The sequence below is a fragment of the Notamacropus eugenii genome, chromosome 1, assembly GCF_028372415.1.
Source record: "Notamacropus eugenii isolate mMacEug1 chromosome 1, mMacEug1.pri_v2, whole genome shotgun sequence".
Taxonomy (NCBI): Eukaryota; Metazoa; Chordata; class Mammalia; order Diprotodontia; family Macropodidae; genus Notamacropus; species Notamacropus eugenii.
In genome coordinates, this window is record NC_092872.1 from 721795202 (window position 1) to 721816979 (window position 21778).

The 21778-nt window shown below is 43.4% G+C and overlaps 1 gene segment (V, D, J or C); it reads left to right on the plus strand.

Annotated features, from left to right (window-relative positions):
- Positions 1–20227: 20227 nt before the first annotated feature.
- Positions 20228–20843, plus strand: LOC140520150 (immunoglobulin kappa variable 2-29-like). The segment is given in 2 exon segments: positions 20228–20279; positions 20512–20843. Coding segments are annotated over 2 exon segments (384 nt in total).
- Positions 20844–21778: the final 935 nt, after the last annotated feature.

Sequence of the window (21778 nt, forward strand, 5' to 3'; positions counted from 1 at the left end):
TTTCTTTCTTTCTTTCTTTCTTTCTTTCTCTTTCTTTCTTTCTTTCTTTCTTTCTTTCTTTCTTTCTTTCTTTCTTTCTTTCTTTCTTTCTTTCTTTCTTTTATTCCTTCCTTCCTTCCTTCCTTCCTTCTTTCTCTTTCTTTCTTTCTTTCTTTCTTTCTTTCTTTCTTTCTTTCTTTCTTTCTTTTCCTTGCCTCCTTGATTTTCTGCTTCTTTCAGAAATCCTTTAACTCATTTCATCTGAAGCTTATAGTTTGTATCATAATGGGTCCCTGCCCAAGGTCCACTTAATGGCTATATTTTAGGCCCTCCTGGCTTAGAAGGTCAAGGGTAACTGTTTCTATTAGAAACAGCAATCCTGAGGGTTTTACCTTCCCAGCTTGATCTTTTCATTTTTTTTTTCTAATTAAATGTGTCATCACTTGACTCCTGTCTTAAAGAGGCCTATTTACTGAATGGGTGCTACCACACTCTAAGGGAGTATCTGAAAAGGCCTGATGCTGAAAGGGTCAGGGTCCCCCACTGCGCCTTTCGGCACCTCCAATTACCTTGATGAATATCTGGTCACTGGATCCACATGACTCTGTGGGAGAAAGAGAGGCTGGTATCCTTGCACAGCCCTCCTTCACTCAAATGAAAGTCAACTGCAAGTCATATCATCATTTCCCTGATGTCATGGTCTTCTTCAAAAAAAAAGGATAAACAGAATCCGTGAGGAGATGATAGAATTCCAGCTGAGGTATTTAACATCCTGAAAAATGAGGCTGTCAAAGTGCTGCACTCAACATACCAGCAGATTTGGAAAACTCAGCAGTGAGCACTGTCCTGGAAAAGACCAGGTACTTCCCAGTCCTAATGAAATGCGATTCTAAAAAAAGTGATGTCAAATTCCCAAATAATTTTGTTTGTTTCTGATACCAGCAAGGCCAGGCATAAGACTCTACAAGCCAGGCTTTAAATACATGTGAACAAAATGTTACCAGCCCTGAAGGCTACACAGCTGTTCACTGACATCCATAGACTCAAACTCTGCTACTCATATAATGTCTCTGTCCTTTTGGAAACATTCTTGTTGTTGTTCAGTTACTTCTGACCCTTTCTAACCCCATTTAGGGTTTTTTTTGAAAAGATAATGGAGAAGCTAGATATTTTCTTCTCTAATTGGTTTTATAGATGAGGAAACTGAGGCAAAGAAGGCTAAGTGATTTGTCTAGGTTCTCACAGCTAGGAAGTATCTGAGGCAGGATTTGATCTCAGGGAGGTTAAGTGTTCCCCAGGCTCAGCACTCTATCTACTACACTACCTAGAAGCCCCATGAAACCATAAAACTGACTAAGAAAAAAACTAAGGAAAGTTGGGAATAGCAGGAGGACCTATCCCTCAATGGCCACATGAGGAAGGATGTCTTTGGGATATCAAGGTCTCAAGGCCTTCCCTGAGCTGAGTCAGTCACTTCTCCTAGAAGCCCCATATCCTAGCTGTTTTGCATAAAGAGATGTTGGGACTGGAAGCTCAAATCCGTGTGGACAGTCTCGGGCGGGTAAAAGTGGGACTTCTAAATCTTAGAGTCTTACGAGGCCCTCCATGAACAGCAGGGGTTCGAGAAGGTCAGACCGAGCTAGCTCAGCTAGCTCGGGTATTTCCGCCTCTCCCCGGGAGATACGTGATGGGTGGAGTCTCCCTGCCCTCGAGGTCGTCCCGGATTGGAGCACACCTAGTTACCTAACAGCATGGTATTGAGATGCAAACTGTGTGGCTGAAGATTAAGTAGGATTGAGGAAGCCTAAAAGCGCTCTTAGCACGTGTGGAGCCAAAGAGAAAAGTAGGGCTCCGCTTCTTTTCTTTCCTCTCTCCCCTCCCCCTCTCTCCCCGCTTGTACTTCTACTTCCATTCCCTTAAGCTTAGCCTTCTTAGGAAATCTCCCCCTCTTCGTCCTAAGAAAGAAGACCCCCTGCACTTGTAACCGAAACCCTGTAATAAAGCTCAACCCCTGTTTGACTCTGGAACGTCCTTTCTCTCATATGTGCATCCGGCGTGGCCAGCCGAAGACCTGGACAGGTAAGAAAGACTCGGGTAGCCCAATACAGGCCTCTAGGCTTGGCAAAGAGATCCCCAAGGGGAAGGTCTACAGACACAAGGACTTAAACTGGGACTGGGCACAGGGAAGCCACAGGTGAGGAGACACTACACAATGGAGTCCCTGTACCAGCTTCTCTGTGGGCTTGTCATGCTTTTGGTCCCAGGTGAAAACATGGAACAACACACTCTGCAGAAGTCGAACTTTTGTAGGATGAGATAATTCAAAGGAGCTTAGAATTTCTGGGGCCATGAGCCAGTATAGGCCAAGCAGAATGTGGATTTCTAGGAGGTTAGAGGGGTTTGCAGAACCAGGCTGCCTGTGGGCTAAATATCAAAAAGGAAGGTCACTCTGTTCTGTTTATTTCATGTTGGTTGATCATTAATTCCGGCTTTTAGGTTCCAAGGGGAACATTGTGCTGACCCAGTCTCCAACTTCAGTGTCTGTGACCCAGGAGAGGGAGTCACCATCACCTGCAAGGCCAGTCAGAGTGTCAAATACAGTGATGGAAAGACCTATTTGTACTGGACTCAAAACAAACCTGGACAATCTCCTCGGAGACTCATTTACGGTGCTTCCTCTCTGAAATCAGGAATCCGTACCAGATTCAGTGGCAGTGGTGCTGAGAAGGATTTCACCCCCACAATCAGCAGCTTGGAGACTGAGGATCTGGCGGTTTACTACTCTTCACAGGAAACTTCTTCTCCTCCCACAGTGTTACATCCTCGAACAGAAACCTCCCCAGGCCTAGGCTGGCTGGGGCTTAGGGACTCAGCTGTCTTCTCTCCCTCCTCTCCTCCAACAGCTGCTGGGCTGCCTGCTCAGGGGCAGGGTCTCTGGGGCTGATATGAGAAAAGGAACTCAAGGCTCAGGGGAAAGGTCATGGTTTGCCCAAAATGAGCCCTGAGTCCTCTTGCTCCTTTTGTGCCATGAGCAGTACAGTTAAAGAAAGAACCAAGCCCTCTCAGACTGGGTTACCCTCCAATACCTGGGCCTGAGGCTCTCTTACATTCAGATTTCACCTGATGCTCCACTGAGTGAGAAAAAGAAACCCAGAGTCAGAGCTGCATTCTGTTCTTTCTTCATAGATTAATATTCCATATACAAGAATGACAGATGGAAAAAAGGGCCTGAGAAGACCAGGCAGCAGCCTAAGGAACTGTATTTAAGCCTTCATTTGTAATTCCTGGGCATGAAATCTTCCCTGACTCATAACAAGAGCCTCAAAAATGTTTGTGGACCAGGCCCTAACTAAGCACCCTTCTCTTTCCCAAACCCTAAACCTGCACTTGTTCAGCTTGTTTTTATTCCTTATGGGGCACACGACTTTAGGGAAATTCCTAGTAAGACCCATGTCATGCAATTGGGCCCATTCCAACTGGTTTTGGAAAACATTTTAGATTCTATCCCTGTCCTTAGGCAAGTAAGAAAACTCTGTCAAAAAATTTCCTTGATTTTTGATCCACAAGTAAAGAATGAATGAGAACCACTCCTGGGAGCAAAACAAATAGTAAACTGCTGTCACTCTCCCATATTCATCCATGAACAACCATAAAAATAATGCACCAACCATTCCTGGAACAGCAGAGCCAGAAGAGAAATGGGGTTGGGCAGTTTTTAACTAAGGAAATTTGGAGATGAGCAAAGAATCTCCAACTCACTACTTTAAAAGGGGAGCACATTCCAGGACAGGAAGTGCCCCAGCAAGCCCCAGCTCAGCAAACCAGTGGCAGATCCTGGTCCCCAGTGTGACAGAGCAGGCAAAGGTCGACACCAGGACGCCCACATGACTTAGTCAGGGGAACTTGTAGACTCAACTCAGAGAACTACCACATGCTCCAGTGCAAACCAGGGCAGGTAGACATCCTCCAATGATCAGAATGAAGGAAAGTGCCACCTAGGCTCAGCACACACCAGATAACACCACTGAGATCCCAGTTCTTCAGCAAGTAAACTGCCAGCCCCCTACAGCTTCAAGATGCCAGTACCTGAGGTCCCAGCACACATAACCAGGGACCAGAACCCCAGACCCCAGAACAAGAAGCTTACGACATTGCCTCTTAGGCTCCTCCCAATGAATTCAACTACAAAAACCAGGAAATAGGCAAACTGAGCTCACTGGTCCTTGACAGTGGAAAGTAGCCTCCTAACTAGCCAGCAGAGGCTTGAGGTTTTGCCCCTAACACAGCTGCAAATACTTCAAACTATGCTAGATGGTTCTGGGAGAAAAGAATGAAAGAGAAAGGGAAGTCCTCAGAGTTCCTCAAATATTCACAACTGTATAAGAAAAAACTCTCTAATTAGTGAGTCACAGGACAGAGGTGACTGGAAGGTTCTAGTGGTTCTGTGCTGGGCTGTGACAGTGAGATGATGATAACCACCAATCAAAGACTTTCATCTGATGTCCTGCCAGCTTCTACCTCACTTGGAGCTAACTGAACGTGTGACTTTTTGGGGGATGGCAGACGGGGGCAAAAGCTTCAGAGAGAAGGATTCTTGGCATCTGCTTATTCTAGTCCCCTAGCTCTTGTCCAAGGAGACTAACTGTTCATGCTGGGTTTTCTTTAGATTGGATTAGGCTCCCTCTAGAACCAATCAAAAGCCCTAAGGAGAGTGTGTGTGATGGTAAATTGAAAAAAGAAGGAATATGTTCTTAATTTTAGAGTAGATAGTATAGTTCTACTTTCTAGTTCACCAGATTTCTATGACAATCACAAGTATAAGTCTAAGTACAGTGCTGCATGGATGTGAATTTTTGAAGTACAGCTATCACTTCCCCATCAAGGAATTAGAGGTGGGGCACCCCTAGAAATCTGAAAAATCTGAGGAAAAATTTTGGTAGCCCCTTTTGTACCACAGAAGAAGTCTGAATAGCAATGGTATTAAAAGATAAAATATATTAGTATACAATATTATGCAATTATTTTATATGTTTCTGAATCTCTAATGTTTTTCTGTGGCATCTATTGTCATTCAAATGTTATGTGCCCCTTCTACAAAAATTCCTCAAAGCCTTCCAATGCCAAGGTGGCAGAGTAAGGAAGGAACCATCTGAAGCTTCCCAAATTCCCCTTCAAACAACTAGAAAACTGCCTCAGAATTGATCTAGGAGCAGGAAGGCAGCTTGCCAGCCTGGTAGGAAAGGTCTGTCTCTCTGGGTTGGGAGGTGGAGTGAGGAACCAGAGCAGCAGCAGCCAACCTCAGAGCAGGGGCATCACAGTGAATATCCAAGTCAGTTCATAATTACATATGCTCCCCCCACCCAAATCAAGCTGATCATAAGTCGCATGAGCTGAGAGATTTTACTTGTTTGAATAAGAAGAAACAGAGTCAGATCACTCTGGATACTGACAGCATTCGTTCTCTATCCCCATTTCCTTTCCGGACCTCTTTGCTGACCTCCAGTCTCCCATCTCTAACTGCCTTTGAAACATCTGGAACTGGAGGTGCGTAAGACAGCTTAAACTCATCCTCCCAAAAGCGATGTCTTTTTCCATCCCCCCACGCCTCCCCCCTCCTGTTACTACAAAGAGGGGCACCCGCTTCCCCATCCTCCAGGCTCACAATATGGAAATCACCCTGGATTGCTCCCTGTGTCTTCCCTATGTTGGTCATCTCCTATTTGCCCTCACAGATCTTGTTGGTCAGTAGTTACTTTTGTGCAGCTTACCAAATAGACTGGGATCTTCATGAAGAGAGGGCCTTCCCCCCAGCTGAGTCAGTCACTTCTGCTACTAGAAGCCCCACACCCCCAGCTGCTTTGCATAAAGAAATTCGCAAGGGGAGGTCCTGCAGACAGAGGGACATATACTTGGGCTGGGGGCAGAGCAGCCACAGGGGAGGAAACACTGCACAAGGGAGGCCCTGTTCCAGTTTTTCTGTGGGCTTCTCATGCTTTTGGTCCCAGGTGAGAACATGGGATAACAAAACATGCAGATGTGCACATTTTCATTAGATGAGAGAATTCAAAGGAACTTAGAAGCTCTGGGGACATGAGCCAGTGCAGACCAAGGGAGAATGTGGGTTTCTAGGAGGACAGTAGGTGCAAAGCCAGGTTGCCTGTGGGCAAAGTGTCAAAATGGAAGGAGATTGTTCTGTTTATTTCCTGTTGGTTCATCATTAATTCCTGCTTTTAGGTTCCAGGGGGGAAATTGTGCTGGCCCAGTCTCCAGCCTCAGTGTCTGTGGCCCCAGGGCAGAGAGTCACCATCACCTGCAAGGCCAGTCAGAGTGTCAAATACACTGATGGAAACACTTATCTGTGGTGGCTCCAACAGAAACCTGGACAATCTCCTCGGAGACTCATTTACCAGGTTTCCAAACTGGGCACAGGAGTCCCTGCCAGGTTCAGTGGCAGTGGTGCTGAGAAGGATTTCACCCTCACAATCAGCAGCTTAGAGCCTGAGGATGGCGCACATTATTACTGTGCTCAAGGATCTTTTGATCCTCCCACAGTGCTACAACCCCAAACAAAAACCTCCCCAGGCCTAGGCTGGCTGGTGACAGGCCTCAGCTGTCTCCTCTTCTTCCTCTCCTCCAGCAGCTGTGGGGCTGCCTGCTCAGGGGCAGGATCTCTGGGGCTTTCATGAGAAGGGGACTCAGGGCTCAGGGGAAAGGCCATGGTCTGACAGCTGTGGGCCCTGAGAGCTGCGGCTCCTTCTCAGCCATGAGCAGTATAGTCAGGGAAGGAACCAACCCCTCCCAGATTGGGACACCTTACACTACCCTGGGCCTGAGACGCTCTCCCATTCATATTTCATTTGACCAGCCACTGAGCCCGAAACAAAGAAGAAACAAGAAATCCCCAGCCAGAGTTTCTTTCTGTCCTTTCTTCATCTATCCAGATACCACAGCAAGCAATGAATTGTGGACGCAAGAGGTCAAGAAGACCAGACCTATGCAATTCATCAGTGATCCAGGCTTAAATTTCAAATTCTGGGCCCATTGTCTCTGATGATGCTTTAAAATCAGATTTTCATACCATTTTTTTCCTTGCATGTCAGGGGCCCCTGAAGAGATGTCTCTGCACTCTCCTCCCTCTGTCCACCCTTTACCAGAGACAAAAGAACAAAGAAAAAGAGATGGATGTCAGGATGCTGGACATTCAGCTCTCCTCATAGATATAGTGCCTACTTAGAATTATAACTATCTTCCCCATCTTAATAATGTTAGTCTCAGAGAAATAATGTTTTTAAATTCAAGCTGAGCTCCTCATTGATATCCCTTACTGAGGAACAAGAGATCCAATTTGTGTGTGTGTGTGTGTGTGTGTAAATAAAACTTAAGTCCCTTCCCACCAGATGCCAATTACATAAAGATGATACAGAATACATACCAAATATATAGCTTTTTCCAAGATGATAATAACCAGAAAACAGTAATGATACACATGTGAATATACCAGATAATGCACAGAGAGATTGAGCTTTTATCCTCAGGATGAAAGATCTCCCATGAACTAAGACAGTATTCCAGATATCACCCAAGAGGAAATTCCCCCAACTCTCTATTGTAGGATATTTGGGGTAAAGATATGATGAAACTGCTGCTTCCTTAACATGTTGGTTCCTTCCCCAATCTTTCTCTCTTATCAGGGAATGCTCCACGAGTGAATCAAGAATCACCTGTCATCTCTCTGAAACCTGGAAACCTAAAATCTAGATTCACTCTACTGCCAACTTCACCTCCCATACAGGCATGGAACATTCTCATTGTACAAATAGATGCATTTATATATTCATATATATATTTATATATAACATGTTTTATGTAATAATATATCAAGTACGTTGAGTGTATCAGCATATCAATCAGTGAGGAGAAACTTATGAAACTGCCCTTGAGGCCATGGGCATAAGGCTACAAGCACACTTGTTAACCCACTGACAGTGCAAGTGATTAATGCTGCCTATTCTCAAACTTGATTCCTGCAGCCAAAACGTGAATCACACAGATGCTCACCAACAACCAGGTGCCCAAACCTACCACTCAGCTCTTTTACGAGCTGGTCTCATTCTTCAGTGATTAGGTTATTACTCCTACCTAGGAAGAATCCAATTCATCCTAAATAGTAGACATAACCCAATAATACATTCTGATAAATCTATTCATGGTCTTGGCCATGAATATTTGGTGTGAGTGACAGAGACAGAATCTGAGGTGCCGAGGTTGAGACAGGAATATCTCAAGCCCACAGAGTGTATTTGAGCACTCCCATAGGTGACTAAAGTGGGAGAAGAAGTTGACATAATGGTCTTAGTCTGGGGTAAGCTGATGCCTTGGGAGAATGCTTTCTCTGAAAAAGAGTTGTATTTGCACAGGCTGAGTTGTGGCCCACGAGAAAAGAAGCATGAGCTCCCTAGAGGATAGAGGACACTAGGAAAACTACAGAACGTACTCATGAATCAGGAAATGAAATTTCAAAATAAGCTGGAAGGGAAGAGAAATCACAAAAAGAACAAAGCAAAGAAAACATTTTCTTGAAAAAAGTTCAGTAAAAGGAAATAGAAATCTAAGAAGTTGGAGGGAAGGAATACAGAGATTTTTAGCTAAATGTGTCACAGAGAAGGGAAAGAGAAAAGACAAAAGAGGGAAAGAAATGATAACTGAAGAAAGGAAAAAGTGAATAACTTAAGTAAAACCCTAAAGCAAGGACAAAGGCAGGCAAATGGGAACAGGGAAAAGGAAAAAGCCTTTGGGTAACTAATGAGCATCAATCTCCTTCAAAGAAAACTTGTTGAAGCAGCAGAATTTAGTGGGACCTGCTCAGATGCAAAATGTCTATGTCTATTTCTGAGGAAAGCAATTGAGGGGAAGGGACATGGAGAGAGCATTCTGTGCATTGAGACTGGGGGCTCCTCCCCTGGCCAGGGCTGAACAATGAGGGGTATAACTAAGTCCCTTCAAGTCTAGGAAATATAGGACATTCTAAGACTCACTGCATTCCTATCCATAATCTATCCTCATACTTAGTTACCATTTCAGTGAATCGAGCAACAAGCATTTATTCAGCACCACTTATATACCAAGGACTGTGCCAGGAAATGGGGATACAAAAAGTAAGTTAAACAATCCCTGTCCACATATTAGAAGATGTCACTATACATGGTGATCCTCCCTCAAATAATCTGACCTTGCAGTTCCTCAATCTGCTCATACCAACAGCACTCAGTTCAGCACCTGGCATTTTGGATAATTCATAAACACTTATCCTGACCTCAGCTACATCCAGAGATGGTCCTAACCTGGACTTTGACATCACCCACAAACGTCCTGCTTCCCTGTTCATGATTTCTGATTGTGACCTTCTTTCCTTCCCTCTTTCTCTCTACTTTATCATCTTAGCCTGTTCTTCCAGATCTAAAGGCTGATATGAGGAGTTTTCTCCCTTTATATATTCCTAGCAACCAATGATTCGTCTGGAAATGGCCTTGGTGTTGGCCAATCAGACAATGTTTCCTTCTTCCTTTGCTTAAATTCATATAAGAATTACAGATACTGGGTAGAATGGGTCACTCCTTTTTACTGCTCTCCCCACTGTTTGATGACTAAATAAACTTCTTTCTTAATTTCTTTCGTTCTACATTTGTTCCCTGCCATCTCTCTCTATCACTCCCTTCTACCCTCCTTCTGTCTCTCTGTGTCTCACTCTCTTTCTCTCTCTATGTATATATGTGCATATGTAGATGTGCATATAAATACATTCACACACATATATAGCATACATATGCATATAGCCTATGTACGTATACACATATGTATATATACATACACATTGTATGTGTATGTCATCTCATGCATATATCATACATGTAAATGTATAACCTTAGCAATAAATTCACATGATCTATGTATCCAGATAGAATGTGTCCATATATATGTGCTATGCACTAAAAAGGTCCGTAGTAGATACGTATAGATATACATATAGATATATCTAAATAAGTTGTTTTTGTTTACATGTTGTCCCCCATCAGACATTAGAAGGTGAGCACCTTACACATAAGCACTTTTTGCCTCAGTTGGACCCCCAACACTTAACCAAGTGGCAGACACAGAATAGACATTTAAAAAGTACTTGTTCAGTGCTTGGCTACCCTTGAGGAATTTTTATTCTAACTGGAAAACCATATGGACATGTTTGGGCAAATACAAATACATAATGGGAGGAGGGGTGAGCTAGAAACCAGCAGGAATGGGAAATACTTCAGTAGAAGGGAATATCTGAACTATGCCTTAAAAGGAAGGGAGGATTCTGAGAAGTTATGGGAGGAAGTACATTTCATGTACGAAGAATAAATAACATGATGGGAGGTAGAATATTCTCTGAGAAACAGAAAGAAACAGGTTTGACTGGACTGAAATGTATTTGAAGAGCAATAGGGAAAGTAGGATGGGACCAGGTTGTAATGGACTTCAAAATGTCAAAGAACTTTACAGCTGCCACCAAGATGCCCATATGAGGAATTCCTGAATCAATTGTCTGAGCTGACATTTGAGTAAATGTTGGCTTGTTCGAGAGAGAGGAAGGAAGGAAGAAAGAAAGAAAGGAAGGAAAGAAGAGAGAGGGAAGGAGAGAGAGAAAGAAGGAAAGAAAGGAAGAAGGAAGGAAGGAAGAAAGAAAAGAAAGAAGACAAGATGGCATGAGCAGGATGTAAATTGGGTTCATACTGGGGCCAGGAGATAGTTGTACTGGATGGAATGGGGTGAGGAGGAGGAATGTGACTGTTAATGTCAGAGATTGTGTTGCCATATGAATCTAGGGGCCGCTAGGTGGTGCACTGGATAGAGCACCAGTGCAGGAGTCAGGAGGACCTGAGCTCAAATCTCATCTCAGACACTTGGCACTCACTAGCTCTGTGACCCTGGGCAAGTCACTTAACCCCAACTGCCTCATCCTGGGTCACCTCCAGTCATCCTGATGACTATCTAGTCACTGGATTCAGATGGCTCTGGAGGAGAAGTGAGGCTGGTGACCTGCACAGCCCTCCCTCACTCAACACAAAGTCAAGTGCAAGTCATGTCATCATTTCTCTGATGGCATGGTCTTCTTTGGCAATGAAGGATGAACACACACACATATGCATTTAATGGAAGGGAAAGGGACGAAAGTCAGAGAGAATGGGGAAAATATTAATATTTTGTGATATAAGTCAGACACTTTAAAGGGGAGAGGTTTATTAGCCTTTTCATTAGTATAACAGGCATGGGCTGCACTCAGCCATGTCCTTCAATTACACATCTTGTGCCCATGTGCTTGGATCAGTTTAGAAATCAGAACTGCATCAAGTTTTTATCTATTCATGTCTGCTCCCAGGAGAAATTTCTCTAGATTCTCCACTGCTCACTCTTGTTAGAGGAAAGCCTCAATTCCTATAGAGAAGGTGAACGAGAACTTGGTATGAGGAAACTGGCCCTTCAGCTCTCCTCATAGGTGCAAGACCTGCTCAGAATCTTCCGCATCTTAATGTTAGTTCAAGAGAACTACTTAATTTATACTGAGCTCCTCATTGCTATCCCGCACAGGGAAGGAGTGACCCAAGTTGTACGTGTGTGTGTGTGTGTGTGTGTGTGTGTGTGTGTGTGTGTGTGTGTGTGTGTGTGTGTGTGTGTGTGTGTGTTGGGACGAGGAGTAGTATTCAAATTTTGAGTCAATTCCCACCAGATGCCAGTTACACAAAGACCACACAGAGGTCACATCCAATATACCCACTTTTCCTGGATGACAATAAACTGAAAACAGAGTAATGACACACATGAGAATACACCAGATAATACACAGAGTGACTGCGTGATTCAGAGAGATATGAGCAATGCAAGGAGAGGGATTTATACAATAACAAAATAATAAGGACAGCTTATGAGGGAGGATAGCTTTTAAATTATCCAAGGCAATTAGGGTTAAACAGTTGACTGGTGTTTCACAGCTAATATGTGTCACCTGCTTGAGGATGCTTCCTGGCTCTAGACTGGTGTTTTCTCCACCTTGCCACCCAGCTGCTCCTCAATGCTTGCTTTGAAAGACTTGAGTAAGGAGATGTCTAGGAGCCAAGATGGTGTAGTAAGCAATGAATGGCTGAAAGTCCCCATTATTCACCACCACAGAACAAAGAATTCCTGTGGCAAAAGAATGATAGACACCACTGTCCAACTCAAACTCCTTGATTTTAACAAACCTTATTATTTCGGCACAGGAGAAACAAAAATTAAGACAAAACCCTGAAGAATTCCGGAAATCAAAGGGGATTGAACGACTTTTGAAAAATACTTACAGTCTTTAGTACTACATTCAGAGAGATTTTCCATTATGGTTCTAAATTCATGGCGGGAAAGACACTTGGTACTTGTGTGTAGGACAGTAAAGGTCACAAGTGTTTAGTTTTATTTGTTTCCAACATAAGCACATCCAACCAACTGTCCTCTACAATCCCTGTTAGCTAGAGAGTGTTAAGGAACCTGTGACAATACCATGCCAAGGTGAGAGGCTTCTGAGGCCTGTTTCTGAAAGGCCAGCCCCAATACAGTATGTGGACCCATGCAGGCACTACTGCTCTTCTGACTGGGGCCAGTAGGTGGCGGCACAGTGCACAGAGCACTGGGTTTCATATAATAGGTGAGGATTTGCTGCACCCTCCTAGTCAAGGGCTTCCCCACACATGCTCTCTCTTTAGATGACTCCCCCACCCCCAACACACTCTTTTCCTCCTTATTGAAATAGTTTCTCTTAATGTCTTCTGACTTTCATTCTCAGAGGTCTTTCAGTACCTCCTGTGCTGTTTTCTCTCTTAAAATTCTACCCCAGGTTTGTTTTCATACAGACTCAGAGTGGTCCCAAAAACGTGAATCTCATTCAGAGAAAGATATCAATCTCCTTTATCAGTCACTTACTTTACAAAGTGGAAAATCCCAGGTGTTTGATAGAAGCAAAGACACTCACAGGTCTGGACTTTATTTTCTACATTCTCTAAGTCAAAAACATGGGCTACAGATGTGGCTGCTAAGTTCTTACTCATAGACCTAACCACTGATTTATCCTTCTAAGAGGAAATTGGCTTGGCTGGGAGGCTCAGCAACACAGGATAAAATGCAGTATGGTGCAATGGATAGAGAAAGTTCAGCAAGCAATCTCTGTGGAGAGGGGCTTTTCCCACAATGGAGGAGCAGCCAGAAGGTCTGGACACACTCAGGAAAATTCTAGGACCCTAGATGTTGTTGGGTGCCCAACACAGGGGAAGCAAGACCGATTTATGGACCTTTCTTATTTTGGTCAGACAGACACAAGACATTGGGGGCAGGGAGCAGAGAGCTCAGACTTAGGGTGCAGGACAATGTGCAAGACTGGTTATGATTCAGAATGGGGAAAGTATAGAGGAAAATGAGTGACTGGTTGATATTCAAATTCCCCTCCTAGAAAGAAAGGGTGGCTTGGGTTGTACCTACTAGTCTTATTCAGTTAGAAAGATTCTGTCAGAGGTCTATAGGCTTCCTTGGTTAGCCATTTAGGGAAGCTACTCTACTCCCCCAACTTCTTGTCTCATCCCACCGAGTCCTTTGAAATCTGTTCTTCCTAAATCTAGGCAGCAGGTGAGGTGACATCTGGTTCTCCTGCCCTTTCCTTTGAGAAATTTTAAGATACCATGATCACTTCTCATCAAGATGCATGGTTATTGGGGTGTACCATGTCTAGAAGAGCAACTGCCCCTGTTTAAAGAATGGAAATTTCATTATTGAAATCCATGACACTATTAATTTTGCTACGAACATGAGAGGTGTCATTCTTTAAGTAATGGAAGACCCCCTTCACTCTAGTGTCAAGCATCCATGCCAACCTAATAATTTGTTTCTAGAACTACCCATCAATTTCCTCCTATTCTGGTGAGCTGCAATCCCATGTCAACAGGGTGCATTTCACCCTTCTTGGATATCTACTCAAATGTTCTCTACCATTGTGCTTCTCCCTCTAAGTTCTTATTTTCCTCTTGTGCTTATGCATTCTTAATGTGCATTTTTTTTATACACACTCACACACACCTATACAGAGAGAAAGAGAGAGAAGGAGAGAGAGTGAGAGAGAGAGGCAGAGAGAAAGAGAGAAAGAGAGTTATCTTATTCCCTATCTAGCTTATTTTAAATACGTTATTTAAGTTATTCTGAAGCCTAGGTTATCACAGTTCCAAGGCTCTGTAATATATATGAAGACAAATTTGCATCCTGTTCTAGGATATCTGGTTCACCTCACTGCTATCCAAGCTTTAGGCATCTATAGATGGGCATCTGAGGCCAGGATTGTAATTGCTTGTTCCCTTCCTGGATTTGATGTCCTGTGAATTTCTGAGTCTCTGTGCTTTTTGTTGAAGATCTGTAGCTGCAGTATTCACAGCATCATGTACCTTAGAGAGGTTCTAGGCACACCAATAATCAGTCTGATATTATTATCTACTAGCATTAGCTCAAACCCCACCAGCATTCTTTACCCCAATACTTAAGTGGAGAAAGTTTTTATTTAAGTGATATAGTAAGAACAGAGAGTCCAAAACGTCCCCCATAAGTCAGTGACACCTTGTCCACAAAAAAGTCGTCTTCAGAGACAAGAGCAAGAGTAACTTACACCTCCTGATCACTAGAAGTCCTGTACTACTATGCTCTGATGACTGCAAAAGAAAGAATGAGTCTGACCACTTCCCACTCTTCTGCCTCCCTTCAGTCCAGTCCAGGGTAGTCCAAAGCAGGTGATGAAGAAGTAGGTGCAGATGCCCTGGGAGTTGTCATCTCAACCATGCACACAGGCAACCCAGGCCATAGGGTCATCTTCGAACTGAACTGAAGCAGTATTGGGAATCAGCAGCACCTCTGGGTCTCTGAGCATACTTTTTAAATGACTGCACTCCTCACCTCCTGAATTGGGGATGGGCTAGAAATGGCGCACTAAAAAGTGTCTACTTCATACCATCTTGGACTGCTTACCATGGCAGGTGAGGTTGCTACCTTGTGGTCAAAACGCAAAAAATTCGACAAAAACTTCTGTAAAGTTGCTTCCGTTCAACAGTACTCCATGGAAGGTGTGAGCACACTCATGTCCAACACAAAATTCAGCAGATGGACTCAAGATAAACACACGTACATTTGTAGACTTGTCTTTCACCTAGGTTCATTTCATTTGACTCAGCTTATGTGCCTTTCTGGCAATTTTTGGACATTTCATTCTATCAGTTAATAGTGTCATAGGTAGGGAATGAATACAAGTACTGATCTAAAAATATTCTTTGAACCATATTGGAATGTATGGAAGAGATCAGGAGAAAGCTCAGAAGGAAACAGAGGAACAGACTTAAAACACAAGAACCTCACTATATTCATTCCTCAAAAGACCAGAAATATGAAATGGAGGTTCATGGTTTTGCATAAAGTCCCTTTATTGAGTTTTGTCATGAGGATGGAAATGCTTTTTTTGGTGTTTAAGAAAAAAATAAAGGACAAAATTTTAGAGCAGCTTAATGAGGAATAGAAAGAACTGAAAGCCACGATTCCCTGGAGAATGACTGCACACATTGTTTTCTAAATGTAGAAGAAAATCATCACAGAAGAAAAATGACAGATATGAGGAAATCAGACAAAAACTGGGGAAATCTGAATGAGCTGAAGTACAATAAAGTAACAATATCTTAGAGGAAAATTTACAAAACGTTTAGAGTCAGTAAACTACCCATGACCAGACATCAGACATCTATTCAATGGAATGCCCAGTAATGGTATGAAAGGGCTGCCCTTCAATCAGGCCTCCTTCCTCTTAGAATGTTGTGTTGGACTGTAAGTGAAGTGTGACATGGACAATATTTTGGCTTGTTTGGTTTAACTATATTTTCAGTGTGAAAAAGACAAGCTTGGGGTGGGTTATTGAGAAGTGGTAGCAAGAAAACTCAACTAAATGTATGAAAAATTAGCAAAGGAAAAATATTTCATTTAGGAACAACTGGATCAAGCCTGCCACAAAGACCTTATTAGATGCTATTTGGAGACACAGATCAATACAACAATTCTTCTGGGACCATATTTCTAGCTGGAATAAACAGGTCCAGACTGGGTATCAGCATTAATATCTAGGAGTAATGCTGATCAACTGTATTCTTAACTCTAGAGTACCTATAATCGCCCTACCATCAAATTCCCTGTATTCATTAAAAGCATCCATTCCTGTGTTAACAATAAGCAGAGTAACTAAAACTCTTCCCAGTCAATGCCTGGAGTATTCCCTCCCCCAGATACAAACAGAATCCCCACCATGAAAAATTGGCACAAAACAGAATCCAGTAGCAGTGAGGCACCTGGAGAGAGAACATAGATGGCAAAGTGGCGATTCACAGGGTTTGGCAGCAGATGTCATTCCTTCCTGTGTGGGCTCCTACACAACTCCTCTCTACTGGATCTCTGTTCTGGGTGTCTGAATCTTTTCCCTTCTGGATCCCACAGCAATCACCTCACTTCCCCAGGAGGGTCAGGACACCTGCAGCTCTCTGTCTTTAGTGTGTCTCTCTGCTTCCTCATCACTCAGAAAGTACAAGCTCTCAGTCATACATGGATAGTCACAGACCCTCAAAGGTAGACCAGAACCATGCAGGGAATACCTGGATTCTTCCAGAAGATGGGCAAAACTGAGTCTGCCCTTTCAGTTAAGTAGAAAATAGGATTTTCTCATCACCTAGACAGTACAATTGCTCAGTCATACATGATTTGTCCTTCACAGGTTACATCCTGTCTTTCCCTCAGGTGCCTTGCTTCCTCAATACGATCAGCCACCAACACTATGAATGTTGTTTGTCCAGTCATGGAAAAGGGAAGCTCCTTCCCTAGGGAGGTTGCTGTGCCCTTTGATGACCATGAGTTCTGGGATGAAAGAAGGAATGAGGGGGGAGACAGTTGTGGAAGAAGGGGAGCTACTACTCCAAGAGCTCCTATGTCTCTTCCCTTTGGTATTTTCCTTCACCATGTCATTGTGGGCACTATGTTGCATCATGCTTACATCTGTGATACATCTTTTCATTGCATTTGGGTCACCTACAGTTGTATGGAACCAAACCTCAACTCTAAGAACTCATTAAAATTTTTTTACCAAATTAAGTCTTGCTAATTAAAATTCTACACAATTTCGTTTTTTTAGACTGAGGTTGGACGACCATGTTCACGTGATGTTGAAGACAGGATTTTAATCTCTTGGGGAATGGATTCCTCATTTCTGATCCTTTCCAGTGCTGAAGTTCTGCAAATATCATGAACTTCAACTAGTCCTTGGAATAAATTAATCAGAAATGAAAACTTGTGAACTGCCCAAATACATCCCCGGCATACAAGAAATGCTTTTTGTTCTTTAATCGGAGGAATGTTTCCTACTCAATAGGTAAATCCTCCACCTGGAATTGTGGAAGGACATGGACAAATATTGCACACAGTGAGAAGGCATAGAATATTGGTAGAAAGAGGAACAACATCTGTTACTTCACTTTACCAAAAGGAATAGGGGATATTTTCTCCTCTTTTCTTCTAGAATTGTTCTGGTCACCACACAGCCTTGAATAGAAAAGTGTTTCCTGTCCAGAAAGGGACTCTGGGTCTCAGAAGTCATGCCCTTGAGGACAAAGAGCAGAGCCTCTCCTATCTATTGCTCTGAAGCTCAACTTTTAAAAATGTCACATTCCCTGGTGACTGGAACTCCAGGCAGAGGAGCTCACCATTCACACAGAATCTGATAGATTTATAAAGGTGCAGCAAACTGAAAAGGGGAGCATTAATCTACGCCTTATGGGAGGGTTGTAAAAGAAGCAAAACAGAAGTATGGAAAAAAGACTAATGTTCTCCCAAAGCAGAGGAGTAACCAGGAATAAGGAGGATATATGGGGCCCAAACCCCATACTTTCCCCTTGGGAACCACTAGACTATGAAGAGAGGAAGGTCTATTTATCTACAAGAGTCCCAGCTGCACTAGCAGGACCTCAGTCTGGGCAAGACCGACTGAAACCTATCTTGATTGCCAAGGGCACACAGGGAATCCAGCTGGGAGTTCAAATATCCTATTGTGCCAGCTGGAATGAGGGGTTTGACACATGTAGAGCCTCCTGTTTACAACAGCTCTAGGGTTTCTGGAAAACAGAGCAACACAAGAAGACAAGTTCAGGGCATCTCTTGGCATGCCCTAAATACATACTGTCATGGTACCTCAGAGACCAGGGATTTCTATTTCCTCAGTCCAGAAACTCTTTGAAGGATGTATCTCCATTTAGCAGGTGGCTTAAGCCAGAAAAGCAAATATTTGGGCACAATTAATTCTCAATAAATTCTAATATACAGCTTTCTTTTTTTGTTCTTAATACGTACCTTGTTGATTCCTGATGGTTTCTATTCCACTAACCCTCCTGCTATCCCAGTCGTTGACTAAGTATTATGTATCTTCTGTTGGGTTTTGAAAGTCCTCTAGAAACCAGACACTTCTTGCCTTTTCAGTCTTACACTTTGCTGTGTTCCATGTACCCTCTAGTTCCAAGACACTGGCCTTGCTCTCCCTCCAACAGGACACTCCATCTCTCAGTTCCTGGCATTTTTCCTGGCTGTTTTTGATGGGTGGAATGTTTTCCCTCCATCACCTCCATCTGTGTTCTTTGGAGAATTTGAAGACTGAAAAGAATCTACTTTCTTCAAGAGGATTTTGTATTACTCCCCTTTCTCACCACCTACTTCTTGCCTTCCTAGATGCCTTCATATCCCCTGTATCTAACTTGTAGACCCCTACTCATTTACAAGATGTCTTTCCTGTTACAATGTCAGCACTTTGGGGTCAAGGACTGTGTTTTAGCCTTTCTTCCTATCTCTTGTACTTCTTATCTTGCTGGCTCATGATAAGAGCTTAATAGATACGTGGGGACTACTCATTGACTCATCACATTTCCCTTCCCCAATCCACAATCCTGGACTAGTGCAGCTCCTTCTTTTTTTCCTATTCAACTGTAAGACTGAAGGGAAATTCCAGGAAAAACACCAGGTTCAAAATTTGACCCATTATACCAGCCTTTGGACAACTTTTTAGATTCTTTCCAGTTTCTTTTGCATGTAAGATACTTTTCCAAAAAATCCCCTCCATTTTTGATAGGTAACTGAAGAATTAATGAGAGAATAATGGTAGGCGTTACCTTGATTTCCTCTGAGCTCATTTTCTGGGGCCAGAATTCCACTGACCAGCTTCCTTTCCCCTGTCCTGATGCAAAATGTTCAGGTCTGGATTCACTTCATCCTACTTTCCCTCAGTCAGACTCTTGTAAACCTCCACTACTTTTCCCTTCTGCCCCACCCCAGACTTCACCAATGCCATTATTAAGGATAGCTGATTCCTTCAGGGAAAGGGTGGTGGGAAGGAAAGATGGTTCCCCTCAACCAAATGAAGGAATAAAATACTGACTGGCCTTTCATGCCAGGAGGAACTATGCTAAGTTCCGAAAGGACCATCAATTAGGGAGATATCGGGTCATAATTTCTGTTAAAGTGTACGACATCAGTAGCTCTCAGATTGCTGCTGTCTATAGGTCCTGACCTCTTTTCACTGGACAACACTGTTTCTCTTGCAATATATCTGGCCATTTGGAAACATTTTGATGTCATTCAGTCAATTCTGACTCTTCATGACCGTCTTTGTGTTTTCTTGCAAAGACAACGGAGTGGTTTGCCATTTGTTTCTCCAACTGATTTTACTGATGAGGAAACTGAGGAAAAGAGGTTAAAGGGACTTGCCCAGAGTCACACAGCTGGTAACTGAGGAAGGTAGGATTTGATCTAAGGAATATCAGTGTTCCTAGCCCCAGGCTCAGCACTCTATCCACTGCATCACACACGAGCCCCATGAAACCATAAAACTGACCAAAAATAAAAAAAACCTCAGGATGGTAGGTAATAGGAGAAGTCACCATCACCCAAAGGTCTCAGAAGTAGGGACATATTCAGGGTATCAAGGTCTCAAGGTCTTCTCCTGAGCTGAGTCAGTCACTTCTGCTCCTAGAACCTCCATAACCCCAGCTGCTTTGCATAAAGAGATCCAGAAGGAGAGGACCTGCAGACACAGGGACATATACTGGGGCTGGGGGCAGAGAAGCCGTAGCGGAGGAGACACTGCACAATGGAGTCCCTGTTTCAGCTTCTGTGCGGGTTCCTCATTCTTTTGGTCCCAGGTGAGAACATGGGACAACACAACAGGCAGATGTACAGTTTTTCACAGGATGAGATAATTCAAAGGAGCTTGGAACTTCTGGGGCCAAGAGCCAGCACAGTCCAAGGGGGAATGTGGATTTCTAGGAGGTCAGTGGGGTATGGAGAGCCAGTTTGTCGTGGGCTAAAGATCAAAATGGAAGGAGACTGTGTTTTTATTTTTCCCTGGCGATTGATCTTTAATCCCTGTTTTAGGTTCCAGAGGAGACATTGTGCTGACCCAGTCTCCAGCCTCAGTGTCTGGGACCCCAGGAGAGAGAGTCACCATCAGATGCAAGGCCAGTCAGAGTGCCAAACACAGTGATGGGAAGACTTATCTAATCTGGCTCCAACAGAAACCTGGACAGTCTCCTCGGAGACTTATTTACGAAGTATCCCAACTGAATGCAGGAGTCCCTGCCAGGTTCAGTGGCAGTGGTGCTGAGACAGATTTCACCCTCACAATCAGTGCCATGGAGGTTGAAGATGGAGCACATTTTTACTGTGCTGAAGTATTAATTATTCCGCCCACAGTGCTACATCCCTGAACAAAAACCTCCCCAGATCTAAGCTGCCTGCTCAGGGAGGCTTAGCTGTCTCCTCCCCTTCCTCTCCTCCATCAGCTGAGGGGCTGCCTGCTCAGGGGCAGGTCTGGGGTGGACATGAGAAAACAACTCAGGGCTCAGGGGAAAGGCCATGGTCTGGCAGTTCTGGGCCCTCAGGGCTCTTGCTCCTGCTCAGCCTTGAGCAGTATAGCCAAGGAAGGAACCAAGCCCGCTCAGAATGGGTCACCCTGCACTGCCCTTGGCCAGATGTACCCTCCTATTCATATTTTCTCTGATTCAGCACAGAGGAAGAAAGAGGAAACCAGAAATCACTAGGCCGAGATTTTTCTGTCCTGTCTTCTAAGCTCAGGATCACATAAAGAAGCAATGACTCCAAAATATTTTATAATATCTAAAGTAACTTAAAGTGGAATTTCTCTTTCTGTCTTTTATGAAATGTGGAATGGATAATTTTGATTACATTGCATTGAAAAGTTGTTCTACAAATGAGGCCAATGTAACCAAAATTAAGAAGGAAGCAGAAAACTGGGGAAAAAATTGTACAACTCCTGTCTCTGAGGATAAAGGCCTCCTTTCTAAAATACATAGACAAATCAATCAAATTTATAAGAATACAAGTCATTCCTCAATTGATAAATGATGAAAGGATATGAACAGGCAGTTTTCAGAGGAAGACATTAAAACTATGTGCAGTTTTATGAAAAAGTGCTGTAAATCTCTATGGATTAGAGAGATGCAAATCAACACAACTCTGGGCTACCACATCACAATTATCAGATTGGCTAACCTGACAAATCAGGACGATGATAAATGTTGGAGAAGATCTGGGAAAGGTGAAACACTAGTTCATTGATAGTGGAGCTATGAGCTATGATCCAACCATAATGGTGAGCAATTTGAAAGAATGACCAAAGGGC